Source organism: Prorops nasuta, unplaced genomic scaffold, assembly GCF_024137725.1.
Source record: "Prorops nasuta isolate Cenicafe-Biocafe unplaced genomic scaffold, Cenicafe_Pnas_1.2 PNAS00015, whole genome shotgun sequence".
In the NCBI taxonomy this organism is placed as follows: domain Eukaryota; kingdom Metazoa; phylum Arthropoda; class Insecta; order Hymenoptera; family Bethylidae; genus Prorops; species Prorops nasuta.
The window spans coordinates 4,107,201-4,123,898 of record NW_027116812.1 but is presented as its reverse complement, the minus strand read 5'-3'; the positions used below and the strand labels follow the sequence as shown (position 1 = coordinate 4,123,898).

General features: G+C 31.0%; 4 protein-coding genes across 7 annotated transcripts; 2 read left to right on the top strand and 2 right to left on the bottom strand.

Moving 5' to 3' along the window:
* The first annotated feature begins 446 nt into the window (after positions 1 to 446).
* Positions 447 to 4,066, top strand: LOC136778952 (fibroblast growth factor receptor substrate 2). Its single transcript, XM_066736173.1, has 4 exons — positions 447 to 1,234; positions 1,318 to 1,637; positions 1,717 to 2,114; positions 2,186 to 4,066. Exons 2-4 carry the CDS (start codon positions 1,329 to 1,331, stop codon positions 2,922 to 2,924), a joined length of 1,446 nt encoding a protein of 481 aa, XP_066592270.1. The 5' UTR covers positions 447 to 1,234; positions 1,318 to 1,328; the 3' UTR covers positions 2,925 to 4,066.
* Positions 4,067 to 5,192: 1,126 nt separating this feature from the next.
* On the bottom strand, positions 5,193 to 8,061 carry LOC136778848 (serine/arginine-rich splicing factor 7-like). 4 transcript variants are annotated; one of them, XM_066735980.1, is made up of 4 exons: positions 7,739 to 8,061; positions 7,202 to 7,581; positions 5,386 to 5,637; positions 5,193 to 5,292 (listed from the first exon to the last, which is right to left on the bottom strand). In XM_066735980.1, the coding sequence occupies exons 2-3, from the start codon at positions 7,579 to 7,581 to the stop codon at positions 5,388 to 5,390; spliced, it is 630 nt and encodes a 209-aa protein (XP_066592077.1). In that variant the 5' UTR covers positions 7,739 to 8,061; the 3' UTR covers positions 5,193 to 5,292; positions 5,386 to 5,387. The 4 variants fall into 4 exon arrangements, 2 of the variants coding, with proteins under 2 accessions (XP_066592077.1, XP_066592076.1); XM_066735979.1 differs by having other exon boundaries at positions 7,710 to 8,059; XR_010823485.1 differs by lacking the exon at positions 5,193 to 5,292 and adding an exon at positions 5,767 to 6,417 and having other exon boundaries at positions 5,503 to 5,637; positions 7,710 to 8,059.
* Positions 8,062 to 8,295: 234 nt separating this feature from the next.
* Positions 8,296 to 12,032, top strand: Incenp (Inner centromere protein). Its single transcript, XM_066735975.1, has 9 exons — positions 8,296 to 8,435; positions 8,736 to 9,188; positions 9,261 to 10,343; positions 10,414 to 10,566; positions 10,634 to 10,821; positions 10,919 to 11,102; positions 11,196 to 11,384; positions 11,470 to 11,584; positions 11,655 to 12,032. The coding sequence occupies exons 2-9, from the start codon at positions 8,745 to 8,747 to the stop codon at positions 11,846 to 11,848; spliced, it is 2,550 nt and encodes an 849-aa protein (XP_066592072.1). The 5' UTR covers positions 8,296 to 8,435; positions 8,736 to 8,744; the 3' UTR covers positions 11,849 to 12,032.
* Position 12,033: 1 nt separating this feature from the next.
* On the bottom strand, positions 12,034 to 16,489 carry WDY (WD repeat-containing protein WDY). Its single transcript, XM_066735974.1, has 16 exons — positions 16,397 to 16,489; positions 16,214 to 16,318; positions 15,949 to 16,149; positions 15,628 to 15,870; positions 15,358 to 15,552; positions 15,063 to 15,270; positions 14,584 to 14,789; positions 14,307 to 14,507; positions 13,983 to 14,227; positions 13,621 to 13,887; positions 13,458 to 13,547; positions 13,118 to 13,377; positions 12,806 to 13,046; positions 12,546 to 12,720; positions 12,244 to 12,453; positions 12,034 to 12,167 (listed from the first exon to the last, which is right to left on the bottom strand). The coding sequence occupies exons 1-16, from the start codon at positions 16,487 to 16,489 to the stop codon at positions 12,096 to 12,098; spliced, it is 3,012 nt and encodes a 1,003-aa protein (XP_066592071.1). The 3' UTR covers positions 12,034 to 12,095.
* Between the last annotated feature and the right edge of the window lie 209 nt (positions 16,490 to 16,698).

The following is a 16,698-nucleotide window of genomic DNA, read 5'->3' as shown; positions in this document are numbered from 1 at the left end:
TGAATCCTGATTCCTGGCCCCGGTCTTACAAGTCTCAGGCCCAAAACAAACCCCATAATTAAAATTTTATAGTTTCTGTCACTGAAACTATACCATTTTAATTACGGGTTAACTTTAATCGGAGGTTTTTTTGTCCTGGGCCTTAAGGACCAAATTTATAAACGGAACTTCGGCTTAATACATACGGTCTTAGTTAAGATCAATTGTATCACTTTTACTTTCAATACAGTGCTAAGCTCGGTCATCGTCTTTAGTAATTGCTATGCTGAAATTCGAGCTTAGTTCCGCCTTAGTTTGGTTTTGCGTAGCTACCAAAACTATACATATAAGATATGTGACGTAAAATGTAGACAATCAGTGTTATGTAGACACTATAGACAGTTAATAATGGAACACAGTCTATTTATTAAATTACTTTTGATGTTGATGGACAATATGACATATGACCTGTGTGTAACGTTGCGTATATGTATTACTCCTTTTTAACATTTGATCGTGTGACAGAAATAGACATATGATTTATTTTCTCTAAATTCTTAAATCACAAAATATAACACGTATTATATATTATTTGATCATGTCTGGTGCTCAAATAATACGACTTAATGATCATAGCAGTTTAATATCCATCGAAAAAATTTATGTTCAAATATAAGAATTCAATATAACAATTTAAGTTTTAAAAATGTTTACTCTTTAAATAATGGACTTATATCACAATATAAAAATAAATACTAAAATCAATGATTATTGAAGCTTTCATTATTGTGACATATAGCATAATATGTCGCTAAACAATAAAAGTTCATGATGTTAGGAGTAAATTTTACAAAAAGTTATATTTTATTAAAATATTTGTATGTATGGTATTGTGCCACATATGTTTATAATATAATTAATTTTAAATGATATCAGATAGCAAGAAAATAACTAGTGCATAATTATAATAAGCACTTAATTTTCTCAATACTTCAGTATTTTTCTTTAAATTTTTAAATTGAGGCCTTATTTTACAAAAGAACTTAATTTTCATGGCCTATTTAGTTTTGTGTAACACATGTATGTGGTAAATCAGCTGTTGGGATATGACACAAGTATGACTGTATATCTTCTCTAACAGTGTTAGTTGTTAGAAGGTATTATTTAAGAGGAAATGCATATTTTTACAATATTTTACTATAATGTGATATATTTACTATGGCTTGATTTTAAAATCTTTGTAATGTTGAATTTGGTAAGTTATAATTGTTATATAATTATGCAATTAACAAATATGTTGTATGCACAGTTTTGAATTTATTAATTTGCTTTATATAGATTGAAAAAAGATGGGTTGTGTCAATAGTCGGACAGATATAAATGATTTACATTCAAACATTTTTCAAGTAATGAATGTTGATGATTTGGGCAATTTAATTACACCTGGACGATTAGAAATAACTGACATAGATATAATTTTATATCAACGTGGAAAACCATCTATTAAATGGCCATTAAGATGTTTAAGACGGTATGGTTATGATGCAGAAATATTTAGTTTTGAATCTGGCAGAAGGTGTTCTACAGGACCTGGCATTTATGCATTTAAATGCCGTAGAGCTGCACATTTATTTAATTTAGTACAAACAAATATTCAGGTAGTTTATTAAAATTTTAAAACCCTCAAAACAAAACAATGGAAAATTGTTTGTATTATTGAAATATTTTATTTTATAGCATGTTTGTAATAATAGCACAGATGATACAATATCAAGGGAGCTTCCAGTGGTTGCTCATCCTGCTTCAACAGTACCAAGAATGACAATACCTTTTGAGCCTAATTATTTGGATCCAACTCCTGTTAGAGGGAATAATCGAGTAAATCATAGATTTGCTAGTAATCAACCAAATGGCATTGGAAGATTGGGAAGTATAGGAAGCAACAGTGGGCCTATGTCTCCACAAGGCACTATGGGATCTCCTTCACCCCCTCCTATTTTACCACTTCAACCACCGCCAAATACTTCTCAGCCTTATTTATCTCCAGTTTATGCCAATGATGACATTTTATCAGCTGTAACGAATGTAGAAGTAGAACATAATAATAATAAGAGTCTCCGACGAGCATTACAAAGGTAAAAATATTTAATTTTATAAATGTATACATCATGGTCTTTGGTTGTATATAAAATATTTTCTTTTTAAGGTCTTGCACAATAAGTAGCTCAACGTCTAATAGTGGTTTTATTGGCATAGAACAAATTCCTATGCACAAAAGTCAAGAGATTGTTAATCATGATAAGCCTTGTGCTTTGCCAACAGCATCATACATAAATGTTGATATTAATAGTGATATTAGTCCTCTTTCGCCTAGTCACAGTATTTCTGATGTGCCATCGTCTAAAGAGGATACTAATGAAGTGGATGGTTTGAGTCATGCCTATATGAACATTAGTCCTGGTCAAGAGAACGGAGATTCTAGTATTCTTCGAATACGTCCGCCTCCCTTACCCCCAATACAAACAGATATGGAAGATGGGGCAAAGCATTGTTATGCAAATTTGGAAGGAAATGAAATTGAAAATTTAAGAAAAAGATTCTCTGCAGTTTCGATACATGAGAAATCGCCATTACCACCATCAACTCCAACAGGTGGTAGTATTACTAGAGAAGTAAATTATGCTATCTTAGATTTGGATACCAAAGATATAATCACGGGGTCGCTAGTGGACTCTACTGAAAATACTTTACCATCGCCACCAGAATCTCCTAATAAGTTACAAAAAGGATACGCTACAATAGATTTTAATAAAACTGCTGCACTGTCACATTCAGTTAATCCTAATGTAGTTAACGACAACGAAGGCTCCAGAAAAACACGTCACAATTCAACGATAAATGATCTGAACCTTCCATGCAGACAAAGTTCGTCATTAAGTGAGTGACTCATTTTATGTTATATATATATATATATCATTGTTAAAGGTTGCGTTTCTAATCAATGCATAAATATAATTCGTGTTATAAAATTTAATAATAATGGTGATGATGAATGTTGAAATACTTGAATGTGATAAAAAAATAAAACTGTAGAAACGTAACATACAGTACTTTATACTGCATTTACAATTAAATAATAAAAACCTAAAGTTTAAAATCACATGAAATTTTTCTGTACAATATTAATACATATATGTATTTATCTATAGTCGGTCTGCATGCACACATGTATGCAAGTAATATATTTCTATTTTATTATAGATATAAAAATTAATTTGGTAAATAAGTATATACACAGTATAACATAAATCATAGATGAAATATTGTAGCTATAGATTCTATAGACTATTCTGAGTGAAAAGTTAAACACTTTCTTTTATCGTATAGTTTCGAACTATTTGATATTTTAATTTAGTTTATAACACTACTTCAATGGTAAGAACGAGAAAGTATAAGGAAGCAAAAAAGGCAACTGCTTTTCTCCCTTTTTCGTTCTCACCGCTGAGGCAGATTGCTCTAGGCTGAACTAAAAATCACATAATCTAAAATCGGTACGAGACAGAAATAAATTTATTTAATATTTATACGCAGTATTCTTCAAAGAATGCAGTCAAAATAATTTCTATGACCTGTGCTACACTGTGTATACAGAGCGAGGCACTTAAAAAAGCCCTACAACATAGATATAAGAGAACGTTTGTTTAAATCTTTGTAACAATAATAGATATCAATTTTTTATAAGGCCTCTTTGAAGCTTCTTTGTATTTGCATTCAAAAAGGTCTTGTACAAAAATTTGATACTCCATTTAGTTGCGGAGATGAATGAACTTTTATATTCTAACTCTGAGGCATAAAGTGCTTCTTACCCTATATAAAATCATTTATATATTTTTTATCATGTTTGTCTAATTTTATTTTTTTGCGATAATTTGTATAATACCAATTGCAGGGAATTAAAATTGCTTTAATATAATTTTGTTTAGAAATATTTGATTAACGTAATATTTCTCTTGGAAGCTTATTACAAATAAAAGTTTTTATATAGTTTATAAATATCTTCCTTCCTTTATTAAAAGTCTAATGTACATTATTGCGGAAAAAGTATAATTTTTATACAAAAACTATTTAAATTTTTAGAAACTTATAAAGAAAAAAGCATTTTTTACTAAATAATTTTGAAAATAAAGACAATTTACGCAGTTAAAACATTTATAAGTTTTGTGTAAATAGCTCAATACTAAGGACTCTAACAATATTAAATTAAAGCATTTAAAAAATTATAAGAACAAAAAAAGTTTCGTCGTTTTATGGTATAAAAATTTGGATCATCAATTATAAAGCTAAGCTTAAAAAATTGAATGAAATGATTGCAAAATTAAAAATATTTTACAATACAGCCAAAATGAAAGAGTAAAACTTTTTCATAGTAAGATATAAATTGTAAGAATGAATCAATGCAATATATATACATTTATATTATAGTTAGTATCATAATTCATCTATTATGTACATGAATAACTTTCTTATATTTTCACATAATAATAATGTTATTACATTTAAACTTTTTTTAAGATGGCGCACGACATAATTGATCAACATGACAATAACACTTATTTTTCATACATGGTTTTCAATTATATTTATGCTTCTTCCATTTTGTTAAGCACGCGTGCAACAAAATATAATGTACAGTAATATGGTTATCCATATTAATATAAAATTTGAAGAACTACTTTCAGTCAAATTTAAAACTCAATGGTCATAATACTTTTGTAAGAAACGAGTTTAAAAATTATATAATTAAAAAAAACGTGCACTTATTTTCTTATGTTATCCCATTTAGTTAAAAGAAAAATGCTATTTTACTATTAAGTTTATGTAATAGTTTTTTCAGTTTTAAATATATTGAATACCAATGAAGAAAGTCATATAACATTAAACAAAACTTCATAAAATTACACGATTTTATTTTTTTTTTTACATTTTTCATAATCCTTACAATATTTATGTCCAATAAAAAAAAAGTTCAACATGGTCACAAAAACGTTTAACTATAAAATAAATATAATGCATTAGCATACCAGCTAATACTTGTATCTTAAATACATTATGATATGTGTTAAACGATTTATTTTGGAACGAATTATGGAACATAATATGAAATTCATTTATAACGGTGTAATTTATTTTAAAAAAGAAATGATACTGTTGAATAATATTTCATAAATCTTATTATATTTATATTTATCAAAGTCGAATGTTTTACAGTCTTAATAATTAATCAAGCTTCTAATTATTCGTGTATCTCGTCAGCTGCAATATCAAATTAAAATTAATGTTACAAGAAATTATGATGGTTCCCTAATTATCAAAATTGAACTAAATTCAATTATGAGGCATACTGACCTTTACCTACTACGAGAACGTGAGCCAGATTTGGAGTTGGTCCTGGATCTCCGTGAGTTCCGATTTTTGGAAGTAGAGTTCCTTGAATTTTTTGCTGTTCTTTTCGTACGTCTGTCTCTACTATTAGATCTGCTACGAGATGAAGAACGGGTTCTTGACCGGTTACTTCGTGATTTTGAGCGTGATCGTGTACGGGAACGGGATCTTGAGCGAGATCTTGTTTTTGAGCGAGAACGAGACCTGGTATACGACCTAAAATAAAATGTAAGTTTAAGACAAAGACATAACAACAAATGCCTTAATTGGCGATGTTAATGAATGACTTAATTATACGTTTTACTTTTCAATAAACTTATTCCACCATTTGATTTTTCAGCTTACACAAATGTTTTGAAGATCTATTAGAGCAGTAAATGATATTCATAAGAAAAAATGTCTATCCTAATTATGTACCATCTGTGCAGGTTGCTTAGAGCAGATATAGGTAGAAGTCGTAGAGGCCACGTGTTGACTATGACGAGAAGAGAGGATTGGAAGAGCTGACTAATTATTTGAGTAGTTTGGTGAATAATAGAAGTTCTTAAACTGTGGTAACAAAGACGACGGCTTTTAGAACACGATTTTGTTACGGTTGAAGACGGTGGAGAGAGCAACAATAATGACGGCAAAGCAAAGAGCTGATGATGCCTTCAGTAATAGAGGCAACATTTTGTTTTCCATTTCAAATACACAACATAATTGACATGTTTTTATAAAACTATATTTTCTAAGTGCAGTCAATAATGTTTGTCAAAAGGCAATAAATGATAGTTGAATAAAAGATATTCTGTTGATTGAGGAAATCTGTAATAGTATAAGAATGCTGTATACATGCTCTCTATCAATGCTCGGCGGAAAAAAACTGAATTGTACGAGGATAACTCTTGGCTGTAGTTAATTATGCAGTGCGTCGCAATGTGAAGGCAGGGTGAATCTCGTTTAAATGTTGGTAACAGCACACTTCGCATGTATATGCAAATTCAGCTACATTTCCTACAAATAACAGGTAGTATTATATCTGCATTAATTTTCATTGATCTAGGCAGATTTTACTTGTGTATACCATTTGAATTAACATTACAATAAATTCTCGTTAAGCTTCCTCAAAATTCTCTTCACAAACTTCTGGCAGCTATCTCCACCAATTCATTTTTCTAGTCTTAAAAAGCTTGAACAGTGAGTAAGGCTAATTCCCTTACATAATAGTTAGGACAAAAATAAAAAAGCATGCTTCTATCAAATTTCAACTTTTTACAAATTAAATCAAATTAGTGTTAAAAACATTACTCCAGTTATTTATAATCTTATGATTAAAATAATTCCACAACACATGGTAAGTATCTGGCCACTGTTTGCAAGTCTAATGTTTCATTAAATTATTTCAATAAACAAATTATAAATAATTGCATGGTAATATTTATAATGCAATTTAATTGCACTTATATAAAGTTAAATTTGGCTTAACAAATGTTTTATTATTTCATCACTACTGTATATGGCTTAGCAAGTCAGTAGAAAAAATAACATTCATCTGCCCCTCTGCTCTCTGTAAGTTTCCAAGTTTTATTCTTCCTATTAATGCTAGAAGCTTTACGAGAAATTATTGTAAAAATTAATCTATTATCCTAGAAGTTTATCAGATAAAGATAATAAATAAATATATTTCCTGTATCATTAGTAATAATCTAGATATATTTTTGTAAGTTAAAAATTGAAACAAAATATTATAAACATTTGTCATAACTACAAATTTAAAGTAAATTAAAGACTAACATACCGTTTTCTTCGAGATCCTCTATACTGATGACAATCCTTTGCATAGTGCCCTCTTTCACCACATCCAAAACACTTGTCATCTGGATGGAAAGGTCTACCTCCTCCTCTTCTGTTAAATCCTCTGTCTCTCATTCGTTTTCCATTTGACAATTCAACACGAACCCGTCTTCCACACATAGTACGACCATCCAAAGCTCGTACTGCATCTTCTGCATCTCTTCCATCCTCAAATTGAATAAATGCAAATCCTGGTGGGTTCCTAGCTACCCAAACATTTTTTAAAGGCCCATAATATGAAAATTCACGTTGAAGTTCATCTTGTGTTGCCCTGCTTCCTAAATCTCCCACATAAACTGTGCAGTCTGATGAATGACGGGACATCTAAAAAGTAATCCATCAATTCTATTAAAAGTGAGATAAGTTTACAACCATCTTAAATCAACTAGTCTTCAAGCTAAGATAAATAGCCGATATTACGAAAAAGCCACACTGTGAATTTTGCAGGATACCTTTGAACTGTTATGATAAAATGGAATACCTAAGTTCTACATTAAACTTTATTTCATTTAAGTTTCGAATAACTTGATTGAGCTTCGTACGTATCAATGGCTTCTATGTATAGTGCAATATTGTAGAAACGTAACACCTTTATATTTATATTATGCTCCACTGTTTTGGTTCAGTTTATTGACTTATTATGTGAATAAGGCAATTGACGTAAATTCTTGAGCGTATTTACTGATATCTAACTGTATCAATGTCAGAAAACGGCAGAATATAGAGAAGCCAAAGAGAAAACTAAAATTACTACGGTGGAGCAGTGCGAATTGCGAAGAGAAATAAGCAAATGAATGTTGCGACGGAAGGAGAGGGGACATTTTTTTTACGTTTTTCATTGGTACATTCAAAAATTGAGTGTCAGCTGTCCGATTAAAGTGGCCAATAAGAGAGCTTTATTTTGGATATACGAATCGGAAGTAGATGGCGGTCTACAGGAAACTGTAACTTTTTGAAATAAAACTTGTTCGAACTTGAATGTATATACATACATATAAGTCCAAGCTGTCCAAGTCCAATAGCCGTTACGCGGCAAAAAGGGTTCTTGTGTTTTAATCTCGGATTTAACTTTTTGTCAGTTTTAATGTGGTACATCATTTAAACAGTGTAGTATTGCACTTTGTAAATAATATATTGGTGATTTTTACTTATATAACTTATATTTGTGTGACAAAAAAGTGAGTAAGCTGTGCAATTACAACATAATTATTTAATTGATTGGAGACTTCACATTTATTTTCATTTTACAATTTCAATACAGCATTTAAAAGTACCATCTTTGATGGCTTATTATATTAATAGTTTTTTGTCTTTTAAAGATTTTAAAATTTTGTTGTGTTTATTAACAGTTGGAAGTAGCAAAAGATGCAAATATAAAAACACAACCTTTAATTGTTGATGATGTTATATTTACTTATTGTATATTGAGATGCTACAATTATGATGCTGTATTATTATTTTTTACATTTATATTTTAGATCAGCATCATGAATAAAATCAAAGAAACAATTTTGAACGATTTCTTAGACTGCAATAAACGTTACTTGGATGTTGAAAGATCCATTTTACAAGATTTTGAAGAGAGTTTAGATTTTATCGATACTTTGTTTAATCAAATTAAACGTAGCAATTCTGGTCCTCTTATTACAAAAACTCCAAAAGTTTTGAGAAAGAAGACCTTTAAAGAAATCGAAACAATTCCAGAAGATGATATCCTTAGTAATAGTAACATATCAATTGCTTCACAAAAGAAAAGTATTAATGAAGATGAAGAAGAGAAGCAACAAGAAAGACAGATGCCACTTAGTCGATCTAGAAGACAAGCTTCTAAGAAAGCAGCTGACATTATTAAAGTTCAGCAATCCCTTACTTTAAATACAAAGATTCGTAGACCTAGCAATGATGAAAACGATCTTAATAAAATTAAAAAGGTATTAGTAAAATTTAATGTGATTTTGTTTAAATCTGTTTGATTAAAATCTGTTTTATAAATAAACTTTCAGAAAAAGGTAAGTCACCCAAAGAGAACAAAATCTTCAAGAAGCAGTTCTGAGGAAGAAGAGGATATAAGGCCATCTAAGCTTATAAAAGTTGAAGAGATCAGAGTGAAATTAGAAAGAATAAGTAGTTCTGGAAATTTAACAATTTGTGAATCTAATATTCAAGATAAAATAGAACAAGAGAGGCGTAGTAAAACTAAAAGTCCAAGGCAGTCTCATTTAATTGAGAGTGCTAATAAAATAGTAAACTTAAATAATCAGACGTTGACTGCTCAGTCAGAAGTAGAGGAATCTTCCCTGTATGAAGATGCTATTGCAAAAGATTTGCCAATTATGAATTCAACTTTGAAACAAACTTCTATTGTTGTAACTGAGAAGCCAATGATGAATGTTACTGTAGTTATAGAGCCTTTAAAATTGCCACATTTTTTGAATGAGACTGTAACCTTAAATAAAGCATTAACTCGTTCCAGTGGGAAAAAGAGCAATGGATCAGATGATAAGTTATCTTCTAATGGTTGCTCTTATAGAAAAAGCAATAGTACAAGTTTAATCAACAGAAATGATAAAACCTTTAGCATTCCTGTTGTTACTGGATGTAATAGTAAAAATATGCAGAAAGCAATAAACGATTTAATTACGGATGATGAATCATCTCCAGAACTAAAAAGAGTGAAAAGAAAAGTTAATGGAGCAAATGACAGACTTTATACATCCAGTGATGACGAGCTTGAATTCATACCACCTAAAAAATTATTGAAAGAAGCAAAACAGTCCCCATTAAAAAATGTAAAAAATCTTAAGAACAATAATGTTCTGTTCAGTCCTTATGCCAAGGAGTCAGTTAAGAAACGAGTAGAAGCGTTTGAATTGGCAAGTATGAACAGCCCAACTATTAATGACAGTGATGTTCCAACTAGAATGACTCGTACAAAGACTAAAGCATTACTAAATCAAAATGCAGAGAGTAATAATATTCAAGATTCTGGTAAAAGTATTGCACAACAGTTGGCACGAAAGTCACTTGCAAAGGCTAAAAAGGTATCTCGAGCTAGAGATACAAAGGAAAGTGATGAAATTAAAGAGGTAAGTAAAGTACTATTAATGTCATTTAGTAAATAATATAACAGTTTAAATAACCATCAAATACTTTTAGAATAATATTTACATGACTCAAAATATCAATAATAAAGCAGTTTTAAATGGAAAAGCAAAGCAACAGCTAAAGGCTACACCTATTAATAATACAAAATTGAAATTACCTGTATCTGTTAGTCGTATTCAGCATACACCCAATAATCAAGCAAGTGTAAGCCTAAGTGTTTGTTTATTTAGTTTTCAAATATTTCACTATTATTCGAGTTTTCTTTTTTCAGTACACAAAAACATTAACAGTACCTCGCTCTAACATTGCAACCCATATTGATTCCTTTTTACCCTCTATAAAAATAACCAATATTGATAAAGATAAATTGGAAGATAAAAGAAAAAAGGTGGTGAATGATGAGGATGCACGGCGTAAAAAAGATGAAGCTCTTAGACTTATAACAGAAGAAAAGAAAAGGTAATGTATCTTGAAGCTGATACAATTAATATACCGTAAATATTTGAAAGTTTGCAGTTATATATGAGATTATTTTGGAAATTATTGGTTTTGATAGAAAACGCCAAGAGAAAGAATTAAAAAATAAATTAGCAAGAGAGGCTAAAGAAAAACTAGACATGGAAAGGCGTCAAAAAGCAGAACGTGAGCGTGAAGAAAAAGCAAGATTAGCACAAATAATGCAGGAGAAACAGCGAGAAGAAATGGAAAAAAAACGTTTAGCGCAATTGCAGCGAGCTCAAGTAACTTATACTATTTACATAACATATTCATAGCTGGGATAAGCAATGGTATTAGTTATTATAATTTTTTCAAAAATGTTATATTATTTTTAGGAGAAGGAAGAAAGAAGAAAACACGAGGAACAATTAAGGCTGCAACGATTACAGGAACAGGAAGAAGCAGAGCGTTTGCTAGCTGAACAGCGGCGTAGAGAATATGAGGTAGAAAGAAGAAAGGAAGCTGAATTGAGAGCTCAACAACAAGCTGTAACAGAAGCAATGAAAAAGAATCAAATGATACAAGTAAGAAAAACGTTATGAGAACTGATTAGTACTTGCATCGTATGTCTAATCTGTACTGGTTATTTATCAAATTGTTAAATTTTAGTCTAAAGCACAAGATTCTAAAAATGCCGTTAACTACATTTTGGATAGCGAGCCAGATGAAGACGGAAGTGACGATGAATCTGAACCAAAGTATGCAATACCACATTGGGCAAAACGTAAGCGTATAGATTTATTTAAAAATCGGTGAAATATTATTTTGGTACTAAAATTGATAATGATTTTTAGCAAACGTACGTAAAACGCAGCTGGAAATTCAGAGATTCATCCCACAAAATGCGGTTGTTGCATTTTTCGATTCTCGAAAGTGTACGCCAGATTTAACGGAAATTTTCCAAGGCATAGATAGAAAAAAACTTAAACGTACATCAAGTGCCATTTGGAAAACTCCACCACGATATTCAATGATGTATTCAGAGTAATTAAACTCTTCAAATGTTATTGTATTTTAGAAATTAATTAAGTGTTAAATTTAATATGTTAATCACTGATCTGTCAACAAGAAAATGCATTAGTCCTGAATTAGCATTTAATGAATTTATAATAAGTCACGGACGTTTTAAAACGATACATTTGTTTATATTAATAAGATATATGTATAAAAATCGAATCTTGTTGGTGATTTATCCCATCAAAACATACAGTTTGCCTTTTTTAAATTAAATAGCCCTAAGGGTTAATAGTATCCAAAGCACTTATGCTTGATAAAGGATAGGATTTTAATTTGGTGTATACAGGAGTCTGAAAATATCAAGAAAAAAATAGAATTTTTATATATTTACAGTAAATGGAAGGAGAAACATATGAATGTAATTACAAAAGGAAGAGTGTTGTCGAAGACCAAAGTATCAGGGTCATCCAATTTCGTAAATGGAAGCTTTTTGAATTGATAACTAACGTTCTGCATTTCAAGTCTTTTCCCATACAATTTATACTTTTCAGTTTCAGGAATTTCCTTAATATTATCCATTGTGTCTGGAAGGTCATCTTCAGGGAACATTAATTTTCCAATTCTTTGGTGAAGAATCTTTGAGAAACAAACAAAATATAGAAATTAAGTAACGTTATTATCACTTCGATTTACGCAATACTAATAACTTTCTAATAAAGTATATGTACATTTTTAGTTGTTAAGCTTGCGACTCGTTTGATATCGACAGGTATATAATAGTTGTCGAAATATTGAAAAGCAGGCACATGAGAAACGATGGGGCTCCAGTTTCTAGTAGTTCCGAATGTTGATAAGTATTGCCCTCCATAAGTCCACAATCGTACTGTGCGATCTAAGCTGCCACTGAGCATAAGATATTTTCTGACATAAGCACGCTAATGCATTCGAAGAAATTCCCTTGAACAAGAATCCCAATGACAAAATGTACCTCATAATCAAGTGTGCACTAGATATAACTTCAACAGTAGTTATCCCTTGTAAATGAGCTTTCACAGAAGTAAGGAGTAATGGTAAATCTTGATTTTGCGTTGCTCGTTTTGCGCGACCTTTTATCCTACTTTTCCAAAGAAATGGAAATTCGAGTCTCAGTTTACATATGTTAACTTTTATTGGATTTCGAATAACGTAATTGCTAAGAAGCCAAACTTTGATGTATCCACTTTTGTGACCTACAAGTACATTGTTATGTAAGAAATTCATGAAAAAAAAAACGAAAGCCGATCTTTAATTTTTACAATACCTGTAACAAGAAAATCATTGGATATATCAGTTGCTAAGGTCGTGGCACAGTCTCTGGCAGAATGAATGGAGGAAAATGCAATTAAAAATCCGCCTCCCGGATGATGGCTCCAAACTTGTATCAATCCTGTTTCCAACGACAGTAGTAGCGTACCAGTGTCACTGGTAAATGGGCGAGCTTTTAAGAATAATATAGCACGTACTGCAACTTTCCGTGTAAAACGCAGAGCAGATTTTTGATGAGAACAAACTTCATCGACACTAATTATGAAAAGTATCGAACGTGAGTACTTTATAAGCTTGAAAAATGCTTAAATTCCACGATATTTTCAACATTATACCTTTTTTTTCCCCCATGCAAAATCCGTGATTGTAAGCTATCATCCATATTATACTGAATCGATTGGGTCTTATTTACAGAGATTTGCACCCTGCGAAAGAATTTATTTTCAAACCATTCCTGGATATAATTGTGAGTAAAATACGATGATAAAAAGACGAGACCTATTGCTGATATCGTACACCCGATAAGTTCTATATGGTAAACCTGTTTCAGCTGCCCATAAAATTAATTCTCCACAATAAGAAGCAGTGGCCATGGTCTGTTGTTGTCCGAAGGAGCAGCAAATAATCTCATCGGTGTGTCTACCTACGTCCCATTTTCTTCCTTTTGTACTAACTTCCGAATCTTCTATGCCGAATTCCGTAATGTATCGATTTGCACCAGCGCAAAGAATTTTATCGCTTAACCAAACTACTCCACTAACTTTGCTAAAACAGTTTCGATGAAAGAAGAAAAATAGAATATAAATGAGATATTAGTGAAAACTGTAGTAAATTATAAAAGCGTTTTTTTGGATTTCTACCCATGGTCTTCCAAGCAAAAAGATTTCAAGCACGATCCTGTAATAAAATGCCAAATCTTTAAGGATCCATTTTGTGCACCTGTTAGTAAAAAGTGCTCCGTTGGATCGAAGCAAACCGCAGTGATTTCAAAATATCTGCGAAATCCATGCACGTTTTGTCTGTGTGTCCCTCTAAGTGTATATAAAGCGTAGCCTGACCAAGGGTTCCAGACGATAATTTGTGAATCCATACCGGTGGTAACAACCTGTGGGAAATTAGTTGAGATGAAATATTGAAATAATTCATTATCCTTAAAAAATGTATGATGTCTGAAGGATGCACACCAATTGGAAGAGGTGGTTGTAGAGGATGTGACTGACAGTCTTTAAGTGAGTATATCCATCGGAAAGCTCTTGACCTATTACTTCTTCGCAAGCTATTACAGCGATCGTTGTGCTGGCGACAATAATCTTATTTGTTAAATTATTATAAATTATACTCATTGGAGTCAATCCACTCAGCTGATTCATTAAACCATTGTATGTCTGTAACAAAAAATGAGCATCATGAAAAATACAATCATTTTTGGTTCTTCATTTTTTACAATCACAAGAATCATACCTGAATACAGTACTGTCGATGAACGATCCAAACTTTTACGCATCTGTCGATCGCCAAAGTGTATAATTTGGTACCAGAATGCACGAAAATCACAGCAGCGATGCTGGTACGGTGACCTTGAAAAACACCATTTGCCTTTCTTGGTACAAGTGGGTTCCAAGTGCGCACAATACAGTCAGGTCCTCCAGTGGCCAACAATTGATTCTCTATCCACAGAATTCCATGCTGACTAAAGAGTCAGTTAGGAAAAATGAAAATTTAATGATTTTTCTTATGCCTCATGCAGACTTAAATGTGCTATTTGTATTACATTTTATATTGTTTTATCTAGAGTGCATTTAATCGAACTATGTATAGACGAGGAAAGAGTAGACGCTAAAAACAATTAAATTCTGGAAGATATTTTAAACACAACTATATTCTTTCACAGTCTAATGGACGTGTACATTCAAGTCTGGATTTGGCTTGAAATAATGTACCTTCGCAAAATGTGAAACAAGTGAATCCGAAATTAATGTGAAATTTGTATTGTATTTTTGACAACGATGGATCGCTAAGTAGAAGAGAACACTTTGAGCATCTACTGCTAGACAAAAATGCTCTTAAATTTTCGTAATAAGCAATCTGAGTGACCCAACTTGAGTGAACGTTTCTTGACTCTATTATGCTGAAATCTTTCATTGCACCCTAAAAAGTTGAGAAATAATGCAAATTATAATTTCTGTGCTTATGACGTAATAATTTATACTAATTTATTAAATTTATAAAAGATACTTTAGTCATAGAATTGTAGGAATATTCCAAGTCATTAAATTTAGGATTATGTTTGAAATAATTTAGAAAAGTTAAGTTAAATTTCATAACGAATATGGAGCCCTTGGTATCTCCACAAAAAATATACCAATCCTCTTTAGCATTCATGGATGAATGAGATGCTATACAAACGATTGGATGATCAAAGTTTGTTATCTAGAAATAAAGAAAAATGATATAAAATAAAAAAAAATGTATTTTGAAAGAATCATATTTTATACAATAACTCACTGTCAATTTCAAATGAAATTTTCTTGCTGTGACGTCGTAGAGTCTGAGGTCTCGATTGGTAGAACTCATAGACATCAATTGAATGTCTGGCATGATATTTACATCGGTTATAGTAGGGGGGTAGACAGATTTTGTAATAATTTTTACACTCTGTTGGAACTCTAAATCTAGAGACCAATAATTTATGGCCCCATCTAAACTTGCGCTTACGTAACATCCGCGATGAAAACTTACGCTTTGGCCCTAAAACAATAAATCTATATTGAAAATATTTGTACCAATATTATATCGTGCTTAGTCATTAAAATTTTAAAGACTTGCGGGTACAACTTCAGGATTGAATAGGATTCTACAAATGGGACTGCGATGGCGAGCATTTAGAATTTCTGGTGGTTGTTCAAACAACAATGATTGCTCGTTTAGGTCTACCTTCTTAAAAGTTTCACCTCTTGTACTGAACTCGAATAAAAGATACGAAACAAACTCATCCCATGATACAAAATCATCCAGATTTTCTTTCATCTAAAATGACAACTTCAATAATTTTTTCACAATTTAACTTGAAAGATATCATTTTAATTAATACTCGTTGAAAAAGTAGGTGAAAATCTTCTTCGGAAATCTCTATTTGTAATATATTCTTAAAAATATCTAGCAATTCGTTCGCATCTACACTGTGAGATCTTTTTGCCTATAAACATATAAAATATACATTTTTTTAATTTTTTCAAATTTATATACTACACACACACACTTGTGCTACACTTACAAAAAATATGTCGTGAAGTTTTATTAGTGTCTCTTTGCTAATCTGTTCCGTTAGTGACTTTTCTTTAAAAAATTCTTCACCACTTTTCTCCATTATATTAGCACTATTTATTAACGTTAAAAAAATTTGTTTTTAAGATTACACATTTATAGTCCCATGAATTTTTTGCAGAAAAAATGTATCCACGTCAGATTATTATTATAAAAAACTAGGAAGAGAATAGGTTAAAATTGCTGTACAAAATGTAAATTGACATATTCCGATTTTGCTCCCGAGATTAGAAAGAGAGAGACACTTTGGCT

Bases quoted from the DNA above. Each gene is read 5' to 3' on its own strand.
- WDY (XM_066735974.1), bottom strand. From the start codon at position 16,489: ATGGAGAAAAGTGGTGAAGAATTTTTTAAAGAAAAGTCACTAACGGAA. The intron at 14,790-15,062 runs GTACATTATTTC...TTCTGTGGATAG, and splicing joins TTGTTTCACATTTTGCGAAG to AGAATCAATTGTTGGCCACT. The intron at 12,168-12,243 runs GTAATTACATTC...TGATATTTTCAG, and splicing joins TCGACAACACTCTTCCTTTT to ACTCCTGTATACACCAAATT.
- LOC136778848 (XM_066735980.1), bottom strand. From the start codon at position 7,581: ATGTCCCGTCATTCATCAGACTGCACAGTTTATGTGGGAGATTTAGGA. The intron at 5,638-7,201 runs GTATGTTAGTCT...ATTTTATTTTAG, and splicing joins AGAGGATCTCGAAGAAAACG to GTCGTATACCAGGTCTCGTT.
- Incenp (XM_066735975.1), top strand. From the start codon at position 8,745: ATGAATAAAATCAAAGAAACAATTTTGAACGATTTCTTAGACTGCAAT. The intron at 11,103-11,195 runs GTAACTTATACT...TATTATTTTTAG, and splicing joins CGCAATTGCAGCGAGCTCAA to GAGAAGGAAGAAAGAAGAAA. The intron at 11,385-11,469 runs GTAAGAAAAACG...GTTAAATTTTAG, and splicing joins AAAAGAATCAAATGATACAA to TCTAAAGCACAAGATTCTAA.
- LOC136778952 (XM_066736173.1), top strand. From the start codon at position 1,329: ATGGGTTGTGTCAATAGTCGGACAGATATAAATGATTTACATTCAAAC. The intron at 1,638-1,716 runs GTAGTTTATTAA...TTTATTTTATAG, and splicing joins TAGTACAAACAAATATTCAG to CATGTTTGTAATAATAGCAC. The intron at 2,115-2,185 runs GTAAAAATATTT...TTTCTTTTTAAG, and splicing joins CTCCGACGAGCATTACAAAG to GTCTTGCACAATAAGTAGCT.